The sequence below is a fragment of the Chrysochloris asiatica genome, unplaced genomic scaffold (genome assembly GCF_000296735.1).
Source record: "Chrysochloris asiatica unplaced genomic scaffold, ChrAsi1.0 scaffold00056, whole genome shotgun sequence".
Taxonomy (NCBI): Eukaryota; Metazoa; Chordata; class Mammalia; order Afrosoricida; family Chrysochloridae; genus Chrysochloris; species Chrysochloris asiatica.
The window spans coordinates 1,106,282-1,118,337 of NW_006408574.1; the positions used below are offsets into that span (position 1 = coordinate 1,106,282).

Here is a 12,056-nt window from a genome sequence, read left to right on the forward strand (position 1 = left end):
TTCCTCACTTCCAAGGATCACTGTGGCTGTACTTGCGCCGAGACAGACTTGTTTGTACTTCTGGCAGTCCTGGGTTCTTTCAATATTCTTTGTCCACACCTTAATTCAAATGCATCATCTCTTCATCATTCACTGTCCAACTTTCACATGCATATGAGGTGACGGAAGATACCATGACTTGGGTCAGGTGCACCTTAGTCATCAAACTGACATCTTTGCTTTTTTAACACTTTAAAGAGTGTGTGCAGCAGATCTGTCTAATGTAATATGTCGTTTGATTATGTGACTGCTGCGGATCCAAGCACAATGAAGTCTTGGAGAACTTCAGTTTCTTTCTCCGTTCAATCATGATGTTATTTATTGGTCCACTTGTGAGGATTTTTGTTTTCCTTATATTGAGGTGTAGTCCACACTGAAGACTGTGGTCTTTAATCTTCATCAGTATTTCAAGTCCTGTTTGCTTTCAGCAAGCAAGGTTGTATCATCTCCATATCACAGGTTGTTAACGAGTCTTCCTTCAATCCTGATGCCACGTTCTTCTTCATACAATCCAGCTTCTTGGATTACTTGCTCAGCATACAGATTGAATAAGTGTAGTGAAAATATACAATGCAGAAGAACACCTTTCCTGATTTTAAACTATTCAGTATCCCCTTCTTGTGTTCAAACAATGGCCTCTTAATCTATATACAGGTTCCTTATGAGCACAATTATGGAATTGCCAATCTTTGCAATGTTATCCATAGTGTGTTATGATCCACACAGTTGAATACCTTTGCATAGTCAATAAAGCACAAGTAAACATTTTCTGGTATTCTTTGCTTTCAGACAAGATCCATCGGACATCAGCAATGATAGCCCTCGTTCTGTGTCCTCTTCTGAATCTGGCTGGAGTTTCTGACAGCTCCCTGTTGATGCGTTTTTGCAAACTGTAGCATAATTTTATTTGTGTATGATATTCATGATATTGTACCATGATATCTGCATTCTATTGGGTCACCTTTCTTTGGAATGGGCATAAATATGGATCTCTTCCAATGGGTTGGCCAGGTAGCTGTCTTCTAAGTTTCTTGGCCTAGATGAGTGAGCACTACAGTGCTGCATCAGTTTGTTGAAACATTTCTATCTGTATTCTGTCAGTTCCAAGAGCTTACTTTTTTAGAAGAATTGATGTTTTTGAGTTATGGTGTTGGAGGAGAATATTGAAAGTGCCATGGGCTGCCAAAAGAACCAATAGATCCATTTTAGAAAAAGTGCAGCCAGAGTGCTCCTTGGAGGCCAGGATGGCCAAACTTCATCTCTCATACTTCAGGCATATTGTCAGGAGGGACCAGTCGCTGGAGAAAGATACCATGTTTGGTAACGTGGAGGGTCAGAGAAACAGAGGAAGACCCCCAATGAGCTGGATTGGCAAAGTGGCAGCATGGATGGACTCAAGCGTGGCAACAGTAGTGAGGTTGGCCCAGGACCGGGCAGTGTTTCGTTCTGCTGAGCATAAAGTTGCTATGGGTCGGTATTGACTCGATGGCACCTAACAACAACAACTTTTTCACTAATATTTTAAGTACAGCTTGGATTTCCTCCTTCAGTATCATTGGTTCTTGATCATACGCTGTCTCTTGAAATGGTTAACAATGACCTACTGTTGTTTTGGTACAGTAACTGCATTCTTTCCATCTTCCTTTGATGTTTCCTGCATCCAATATTTTGCCTATAAAATCCCTCAGTATTGCAAATTGAGGCTTGAATTTTTTCTTCAGTTCTTTCAGCTTGAGAAATGTTGAGCGTGTTCTTCCCTTTTGGTTTTGCACATTTCATTATAATACTTGACTTTGTCTCCTCGAGCCACCCTTTGGAATTTTCTGTTCAACTCTTTTACTTCATTGTTTCTTTAGCGTCTCTCTGTTCAAGAACGAGTTTCAGAGTCTCTTCTGAAGACTCTTTTCTTTTCTTTCTTTCCCATTTTTTAAAGGTTCTTTTGCTTTCTTCATGTATGATGTTCTTTACGTCATTCCATAACTCCTCTGGTCTTTGGTCGTTCGTTTTTAATGCCCCGTGTCTGTTCTTAAGATGGCATCTAAACTCAGGTGGGATATACTATAGTCAATGCCATAGTTTGGCTCTCGTGACCTTGTTTTACTTTTCTTCTGCTTCAATGTGAACTTGTAGGGGAGCATTAGTGGTCTATTCCATAGTTACCCTTGTAATTATTTTGGCTGCTGACATCAAGCTCCTCCATCATCTCTTCCCACAGACATAGTTCATTTGATCCCTGTGTACTCGATCTGGTGAGGTCTACATGTATAGTCATCATTTATATTGTTGAAAAAAGATACTTGCAATGAGTAAGTCATTGGTCTTGAAAATTTTTATCATGCAATCTCCAGCATCGTTCCTATCACCAGAGCATATTTTCCAACTGCTGATCCTTCCTCGTTGTTTCCAATTTTCCCATTCCAGTTACCAGTACTCACTAACACACCTTGATCACATGTTCGATCAATTTCAGACGGAAGAAGTTGCTAGAATTCTTCAGTTTCATTATTATTAGGTTTAGGGGTTGGTGGGTACATTTGAATAATAGTTTATTAACCAGTCTTCCTTGTAGGTGTATGAATATCTCATAGACAGCACTGTACTTCACAATGGATCCTGAAATGTTCTTTTTCACAATGAGTACGACCCATTATTCTTCAATTTGCTATTTCTGGCATTTTAACCCAGATGATTGTCCGATACAAAATGGCTAATACCAGTGTATTTCAGCTCACTAATGTGTAGGATATTGATCTTAGGCTTTGGATTCATTTTTGATGACTTCCAATTTTTCTAGAATACACCTTAATATTTTCCACCTTCCCATTGCTTATTGCAACTGTTCCTCTTCATTTTGAGTTGTGCCCGATCAGCAAGTGAAGGTCCCGAGAGCTTTGCTTCCTCCAAATCATTAAAATCAATTCGATTTTGAGGGCGCAGCTCTTGCCCAGTGCCTTCCTTCCTGAGGGGCTTCGCTGACATTCTTTCACTGTTGTTTGTAAGGTTTTCAGTGGGCAGCCTTGTAGGAGAGGTCTGCCTCGCCTTCTTCCTCGTCTGTCTTAGTCTGGTACCTCCCCTGCTACCTGCCCCACATGGGTGACCCAGCTGGTATTTAAAATACCAGTGGCATAGCTTTCAGAATCATAGCAACTCACAACCTGAAACGGTACACGATCCGGCAGACTGGTGGCAGTGGAGCCCCCATCAATAGAAAACAAATGATGTGGCCGAATGTGCCCAGTGGTCAGCGGTGCTGGGATTATCAGTTCTCCATACAGGATAGTGTGAACTGGAATATTTCACACTATTATTAACAACAACAACAACATCCTCCCCTCAAGCACAGAACTATAAAGCTTTGGGAAAACAATAGCGGTCACTATCTTTATGACCTAGTGGTGGGAAAAGCTTATTCAGACAGGGCTCCCTCCTTTGCAAACAGTGTAGAGCAAAATCTGACACATGTGGGGTAAAAGAAGTTTCATTATTTAACAAAGGATTAACTGTCATCAGGTTGATTCCAACTCCTGGCCCCTCACGTGTGTCAGGTAGAACTGTGTCCAAAGGGCTTCAGTGATGAGTCTGGTCAGCCTTTCTTCCAAGGGGAAACTTCAGCTTGCCACCTTTCAATAACCATCGGTACCACCCAGCGACTCCAGAGAAACATGAATCCTGATGGAACAGAGGGGTAAGCATGGGACTGCTAAGCGCAAGTTTTGTGGTTCAAACCCATTTGGAAGAAACATGAGGCTGTTCGTGTCTGTAAATACTTACAATCTCAAAAAACCAAAGGAGCAACCCTTCTACTCTGTTCTTAAATGTCGCTCTGAACCAGAATCAACTTGACGTCAGTGATGCATACATGAACTTTAAAACATCCATGGAAAAATGGAATTAGAAGAGAATTAAAATTTCCTACAAATTTTCTGAAGCCTTTTTGTTGTTAAGTGTCCTTGAGTAGGTTCCAATCCATAGTGACCCTGTATAGGGTCAGTCCAGTGCATTAACCACAGTGACGGTATATATACGTGAGTCCTGTTGTGGCGCTGTCAGATAATTGGATAATCACTGGTCTGTGACTCACTGGACTTTAACCCTATACAGTGTCACTATCAGTTACATATATACATATATATATAGGAGTCCTGGTGTGGCACTGTGGCTTAATGCACCAGACTGCAAAGCTATTTGAACTGCAAGGTCCAGTGGTTCAAACTCACCAGCTGCTCCTTGGAAACCCTAGTTCATATACATACATTTATTGTGTGGTTAAGTGCCATCGAGTCAGTTCTGATCACAGCCACCTTATATGTGGTTTCCGAGTCTGTATATCTGTGCAGAAATAGAAAGCCTCATCTTTCTCCTGCAGAGTGGCAGGTAAGCTCAAACCACTGACCTTGTGGTTTGCAGTTTGGTGTTTATCCTACAGAGTCACCATGCTCATATATATATATATATATAGTGGATTTCTGATGTGGTACTATAGGATAAACACTCAACAATAGGGTCGGCTTGAACCGCAAGATGTGTGGTTCAAACTCACCAGCTGTTCCTCGGAAATCGTATACACGAATGAGTCCGAAGGCTTTAAATCTTTGTTGGAGTAGAAAGCCTCATCTTTCTCCCATGCAGTGACGGATGGACTCGAACCGCTCCTTGGAAACCCTATACAGGGTCGCTATGCATTGGAGCCCACTTGATGGCACTGAACAACAACAACATAAAGATATAAAGAATGCTCACAAAGTAATAAAAAAAACCAAACAATGCATAGAAAATGGACTGAAAACTCAGACACTTCATGAAGAGGTAACATTTAGCATAACAAAAGATAAGGGGGTCTCTTTAGGACCAGGTGGTGGTGGTTATATGCCACACAGTCGGTTCTGACTCATAATGACCCTGTATAGGGTTTTTGAGGCTGTAAATCTTTACAGAAGCCGAAATCTTCATCTTTCTCACATGAAGCGGCTGGTAGATTTGAACCGTTGACCTTTCAGCTAGCAGCTCAGCTCACATAATCGACAACAGCGCCAGAGAAAACGTGAATTAGGATCTTAAGACGTCATTTCACTGTGAGCAGACCAGCGTGACAGTACCAAATGCTGGCAGGATGTGGCTTAACCAGCACACATGCTAATGAGAGTGCTGATGGGAATTCTCGATGTGGAAGATACCTGGGCTTTGGCTAGGAGAGCTGAACATACCCATATACCACACCCCAGCAACGCCACTCCTACATAAAACAGCCTAAAGCCCCAATCCCCTAAGTGCTCACCAACACTAAAATGATCCATGAGTTTACTATCGTCACACAGTGAAAACAATGTAGCAACTATTAACAACTTCAAACATCAACATGGAAAAATCTGAAAACTCTCAATGTTTGTGAAAGTAGCAAGTTACACAATGTGTCTAGTATAGAATTGGAAACCAGGAAACACTAAACAGTGTACTATTTAGAGATGCATCATCAGGTGGCAATATCATAAAGAAAAGAAAAGCAGACATAAAATTCAGGACAGTAGATACTTTCCTGTGGGAAAGAGGGAGTGCGTGGGTCAGGGCCACCAAGGAGGGCTCTAATATACTAGAAAGAGTCCCTTTCCTAAGCTGCTGGTATTGGTCCAGCCGCTCTTTTGTGTGTCTGATACAATTCACAAGGAATGTGTCAGGGAACCTTTGCCAAGTGGCCCTCCCTCATGGATGACGGGTGAGCCTCCCCTTCAGGCTGGCTGTTCCCTACCCAGGGCCTCCCCCTCTCCACGCAGCCAAGCAGAGACTTCACGGAGCCAGCTCCTCAGGGCCGGGTCTGCACCCCTGCTTCCACTGCCCTGGCCTGGGCCGGTTACTTGTCCCAGTACAGAGATGTCAGCAAAGGTCAGTAGGGCCTGGTGGGGAGGTGAGGGCTGGGACTGGTGGGGGAGGCGGGAACTTTCATGTGTCCGCTGCTCTAGGTGCCTTTGTCCCATCCAGGCTGGTGTTGGGAGTACTGGCAGGAAACAGGTCACTTCTGACTCCCCCATGCCAGGCTGGGCTCTGAAAAGCAAGAGGGGGGACCTCCCCCTCCCTCTAGCCAGTTTCCCACCCCTCCCTTTGGTCCTGAACTGGAAGAAAGACTCTTTTGCTGGGCCTGTGACACCAGACCCTCAGTCTGTCCGGGCAGCCTTCCCAGCCCCATTGTCCCTGCTGGGTGCAGCCGCTGGGGCGTTGCCTAGGCCCTGGGCTCCATCAAAGACTCTTTTTGCCCCCATTTCCCACCCTAACTGGGGCCACTCCCTGGTGGTCTTGCCACATGGCTCCCTGACGCTAGATTCTTTGTGCTGGAATGCCATCTTGCAGACATGAAGGAGGGGGCTTGGTGGCACGCAGGGTCCTGGTGGGATTTCAGCAGAGAGGGCAGCACTTGGTGGGTGCAGGGGCCAGATGAACCCTCCCCCACAGCCAGCATGCTGTGTGCTGACTGGCACCCCAGGCCTGGGCTAGGCACCCTCTCCCCTCCCGTCCTCCAAGGCTGTGTTTACATGCTTCTTTCTGTTCCTACTTCGTTGGGAGCCTCCTCTGCCTCCCTCCCTCCCTCCCAGGAAAAGGGCCCCCTGAGCTCTGTCTCAGGGCTGGCTGATCCTTCCTTCAACAGGCCTAACCGTCTAGGCACTGTTTGGGGAGGGTGGCTCAGCCTGCCACCAGGTTTGGCTCTAAGCTTCCAGGACCTGGGTCATCTGTACCCTTGATGCCTAACCTTGGGGACTTCAGGGGCAGGGCCTGGGTCTAGTAAGTGTCTGGCTCTTCTGCCCTTGCCCCGCCTACTCATGAGACCTCAGCGGAATTTCACACAGCTGGTAGTACCTTTCCTCCCCTCTCCCGGGAAACCGCTGCAGGAGCGGGCCAGGGAGAAGCGGTTTTCCCCAGACCCAATGCCATCGGGGGAAATCTGTTCCTCAATCAGCCCAGCCTGCCTCAACCTGTGCTAGGACCCTCCCCATAGCTGGGTCTGCATCCAGGCAGCAGCGCCTGCCTCCTAGCCAAACGCGGCGCCTAGACCCTCCTGCAGAAACATGGGGATTCTCGGCCCCTGCAGTAGATGGACAGACACTTCAGGTAAGTAAGTACTCGAGGCCACAGAGGGCAGGTTAGAGGGTACCAGTTTATGGGGTACATAGGTAGGAAGGACAGTGGGTTCTGGTTGCAGAGCACCCAGCAGCGACCCCAGCGCTAGGAGGTTGTGGCGTGTGACTCAGTGGGCCGCGTCTTACACCTACATTTCCTGGCGTAGGGCCCGGGGAAGCGGGGTGGGGCGGAGCCAGCGGGAGGGGAGGGACTGTGGGCGGGGCCGCCCCGCCCCCGAAGTCTACCCCGCGGCCCCAGCCGCGTCGGCCGGCGAACTCGTTGCCGCTGGCTGTCCCCCGCCTCGTTGGCCTACGCACCCGCTCATGGCTGGGAAGGTGCTGTCTTTGCTGCCGCTGCTGCTGTTAGCTGCAGTGGGCCTCGTCGGTCTGCTCCTGCTCTGTATCCGCACCCAGGACGTCCAGGAACCCCCCCGCCTCAAGGTGCGAGCCGGGCTCCGCGAACGTCTAGAGCAGCTGGAGCCGGGTTGGCCGCGCCCCGGACCTCAGTGCTCTGCGCCCCGTCTGGGGAAGTGGGGCGGCGGCAGTGCTTCCGGGCCGCCGTGGGGCTGGAGGCCGAAGTCCCGGCAACTCTCGAGACGCCGCGCCCCAAGCCTCCCGATGCAGCCTCACGGCACCGCCGGCCTCAATGGAAGAGCCCAGCACGGTCCGCAGGGCGCCGGGAGTCGCCGTCGCACTAGAGTGCGACGTTAGGGTCCACATGGGACCCCACCGGCACTGGGCGAGGAGCGGGGTAGCTGGGGCTGGTCGGAAAGGGATTGTGGTGGGCTGGGCCAAATCTCCAGGCCAAGCGGTCAGAAGTTGCTTGGGACTGGTAACCTCTTAGTGGGCTTCTGCGGGGACCGGGTTCTGCGGGCCTGGCCCGGGTGGGAAGTAGCCTTTAAGCCCCGCGAGTCCGCAGAGGGTGGGGTTGGGACTCTGCAGTCGCGCAACATCGCTGGGGGAGGGTGGGCTGGCTGCTACCCAGGGGGGTGGTGGGGGGAGAGTTCCTGGTGGGAAGGATTCACAATTGTCCTCGTGAATGTCCTTGGCGGGAATGGGAGCCAGGGGGGCGTGGTCTCCATCCCTGATGTCTTCGTTGGAATTCAGACCCGCTGGGCAGGTGCTAGAAACTGGCTTCTAGGAGCAGGGTGCCGGGTTTGGCTAGGTTTCGAGGAAGGTTTGAGCCAGTGCCTCCCCCACTCACCCCTCACAACCCCGCTTACTCACCTCCTTCCCTCTGGCTTTGAGACGCAGGAGGGAGAGTCTTCAGGCTGTGTGAGCTGAGTTGGAGGCCTCCACCCAGCCTGCCTCCAGCCCTGGTCCCCTGAGGCTCTAGCTTCCGCCTCTCCAGCCTGGGCTGAAGTCAAAGCTGATGGTACAGGGGGAGGAAAAGCGGTACCGGTATCGGAGCAGGATGGGGTACCTCTTGGCTGAGCTTTCACTCGTAGCCCCCCACCAGTTGGGGCAAGGTTCCATGTGTGGCCCAGGCATTCCCGACAGCTCTTCTCCTCCAGGGCTGGCAAGAAAGCTGGGGCCAGGTGCCTCCCATGCTGGCCTCCAGGACACACCTGTGTTCCTGCAGGGCTTCAGGCAACCCAAGCAATCCAAGGCAAAGAGCAGACCAGCAGGGACCAAGGCCAAACTGTTTATGTGTGTGTGTGTGGGGGGGGGGTTCTCTGAGCTTGTTCCCTCCTCTGGAAAGTGGGAATTTGTTTGAAGCTTTCAATTTCTCCACTGGATGGAGTGGGGGTAGAGAGCTGGGGGGGGGGGGGAGGGGCAAGGGCATAGCCTCCAGGGTCCCTAAGCCCCTGAGGCTGATCCCAGCCCCCTCTCCCCATCCTCAGTACGGCATCGTCCTGGATGCTGGCTCTTCACACACCTCCATGTTTGTGTACAAGTGGCCAGCAGACAAGGAGAATAACACTGGTATCGTGGGTGAGCACAGCTTCTGTAATGTGCATGGTGAGTGTCCCTGGGGCCTGCATAGCCGCTCCCTGGGACCTTAGCCACTACAGACCCAGCAGTCCAGGCCTGTCTGCCTCTTGCAGCTGGGCCCCTGGGACTGGGAGGAGCTGTGGGCAGTTTGTATTCTAGAGAGGGAACCCCAGGTAGTAGATGGAAGGGTTGGGCTCCACTGACTTAGATGGCTTTGTCCTGGCACCTGGGTCCACACCCACTGGGCAGGTGGCAGCCTCAGACTCTGGGTGGCACCTGGCCCCTTTGTCTCTGAAGGCTTCAGCTGGAAAGGTGGGCTTCAACTGCCCTCTGGTTTGGGGTCCTGAGACCCTCAGTGTTGCTTTGCAGGCTTGACCCATCTCTCTGCCTTCCTCCAGGTGGGGGCATTTCCAGCTATGCAGATAATCCCCCCAGGGCTGGCCAAAGTCTCGTTAACTGCCTGGACAAGGGGCTTAAGGACGTGCCTAAGGAGCAACATGCCGACACACCCCTGTACCTGGGGGCCACTGCAGGCATGCGGCTGCTCCAGTGAGTGGACCCTTTCCTGATTGGGCAGCTGGCCAGGGGGGGTGGTATGTCTGCCCAGGTGTGTCCCACATACCCTCAGCTGTTCTGGGACTGGGTTAGGGTTAGGTGTACCCCAGAAGTAGGACAGGAGCCACTTGGGGACGTGGCTGCTTAGAGGCCTCTGTTTCACAGGCTGACCAATCCCCAGACCTCAGCCAGAGTCCTTGAGAGTGTGACACAGACACTGATTAAGTACCCCTTTGACTTCCGGGGTGCCCAGATCCTGTCTGGACATGATGAAGGGGTGTTCGGCTGGGTGACCGTCAACTACCTGCTGGAAAATTTCATCAAGGTGGGCCAGGATGAAGGGAGGGGCCCAGCAAGCCACAGAAAGTTGGTGCCCATCTACCTGCTGACTCCCAGTCTCCACTTCCACAGTACAACTGGGTGGGCCAGTGGCTCCAGCCAAAGAAGGGGACACTGGGCGCCATGGACCTAGGGGGTGCTTCGACACAGATCACCTTCGAGACAGCCAGTCAAGCTGAGGACCCAGCCAGTCAGGTCCAGCTGAGGCTCTATGGCCATAACTACCGCGTCTATACCCACAGCTTCCTCTGCTACGGGCGGGACCAGGTCCTCCGGAGGCTGCTGGCCAGAGTCCTGCAGGTAACGCCTGCTCTCAGGCTTCCCGCCTTCACAATGCTCCTTCCTGCTGGAGGTGGGTGAGGAGGGCCCCAGAGCTGACCCTGGACTGCAGCCATACCGTGCAGCGCCTCAAAGCAGCCGGTACCAAAGCCGCCATTCCCTGGGCCAGGACAAGTGGCAGTCAATTGAACCCATGGGACAGTCTCAAGGACCGGGGGTGAGCCTGTGAGTACCAGGCTGGGGAGAAAGGAAGACCAGATCTTAGAGGGTCTTGAATGCCTGCCCAGGGGATTCCGTCTTTGTTCAGTAGGCTACAGGGAGCCGTGGATTGTTACTGAGCACAGCTTGTCTCCCGGAGAGGCCCTCCTGGGACTAGGGTGATGAGCTATTCCACTTGTTCTCATGCCACCCCCCAGGACAAAGGCGCCCACCCATGCTGGCCGAGTGGCTATACCGCCCAGGTGCACCTCCAGGATGTGTACGGGTCCCCGTGCACAGAAGGCCAGCGGCCACACACCTTCAACAGCAGCGCTAGTGTCCGCCTGTCAGGAAGCAGCAACTTTACCTACTGTCAAAGCCTGGTGGCAGAGCTGTTCAATCGCTCCTTTTGCCCTTTTTCTCACTGCTCCTTCAATGGGGTTTTCCAGCCCCCTGTAGCTGGGAACTTCATGGTAAGCCCAGTGTGCTGGGGCTGAAGTGGGCTGGGAGGGTGACGTGCCTGGGGTTTGCCTAGTGAGACCCTCTTCCTTTGCAGGCCTTCTCTGCCTTCTTTTACACCATAGAATTCCTGAGAACTGTGATGGGATTTCCCGTGGCAACCTTGAAGCAGCTAGAGGTGGCTACGGGGAGGCTCTGCAACCACACCTGGCACCAGGTGAGGCCCCTTTCCCCTCCCCCACCGGCTCCAGGGCTGTGCGAGTGGGCTCTTGGTCAATCAGTCCGACTCATGGGTCAGCTATGGTGGGGGAGGGGTGCGTGTATCACCTGGAAGCCAGGTGGGGCCGGAATCTGGAGGGGTGGGGCGCTTGGTGCAGGCCCTGGGGCGCAGAGCTGCGGAAGTGGACTGAGGAGGGTGCTGGGACAGAGCCTGGGGGAGAAAGCTGAAATGGAGGATTCTGAGAGACGCTGCAGGGTTTGGAAATAGGAGAGGATTTGAAGACTCGTCCAGGTTTCTGACCCTGGATTCTAGGCCAACATGTTGCTGGTTAAGGAGGTTTGTTTCTGAACATGCTGGGTCTGAGATGCTCACAGAGACCTCTGGCCCACCTGTCCTAGTGTGGTGATGACTGAGCCGTCCACAGGGTTAGATGGTAACAGGCTGTCATTTGCACTGTCCTTGTACACTGGGGAAGACCCCAGGATGTAACAAGTCAGGACCACATCCCAGGGGGGCTTCTCCTCTGTGTTCTTCAGCATTACTCAGTAGGAAGGGCAGAGGCTTTCACCTGGCCATGCAAGCACACTCGGCCCCTGGCCTGACCTCAGTCAAGCTAAGTGTTCGGGTTGGTTACGGGGTCTCTGCCCTGCATTCCCTGCGTGTGAAGGGAGCTGTGGGCCACACCTCCAAGCCTGCGTGAGACCTCCGCAGACCTCCAGGTCCGTGAACGGGTCTCACCATGGCCACACTGTCCGCCTTCGTCCCAGTTGCAGGACCTGGTACCCAAGAATGATTCTCGCCTGGCCGACTACTGTGCGGTGGCCACATTTGTGCAACAGCTGCTGAGCCATGGCTATGGCTTCGATGATCATGCTTTCCGTGGCGTGACTTTCCAGAAAGAGGTGGACCGTGGTGGCAGGGCGGAGCCA

The 12,056-nt window shown here is 51.8% G+C and overlaps 1 protein-coding gene across 1 annotated transcript in view; it reads left to right on the forward strand.

Moving 5' to 3' along the window:
• The first annotated feature begins 7,466 nt into the window (after positions 1-7,466).
• Positions 7,467-12,056, forward strand: part of ENTPD2 (ectonucleoside triphosphate diphosphohydrolase 2) — a 5,006-nt gene continuing 416 nt past the window's right edge. Inside the window, exons 1-8 of the mRNA XM_006863789.1 lie at positions 7,467-7,583; positions 8,987-9,104; positions 9,476-9,626; positions 9,798-9,957; positions 10,044-10,271; positions 10,667-10,921; positions 11,005-11,124; positions 11,895-12,029. Of these exons, the coding sequence (XP_006863851.1) occupies positions 7,467-7,583; positions 8,987-9,104; positions 9,476-9,626; positions 9,798-9,957; positions 10,044-10,271; positions 10,667-10,921; positions 11,005-11,124; positions 11,895-12,029 (1,284 nt within the window). The remainder of the gene's footprint in view (positions 7,584-8,986; positions 9,105-9,475; positions 9,627-9,797; positions 9,958-10,043; positions 10,272-10,666; positions 10,922-11,004; positions 11,125-11,894; positions 12,030-12,056) is intronic.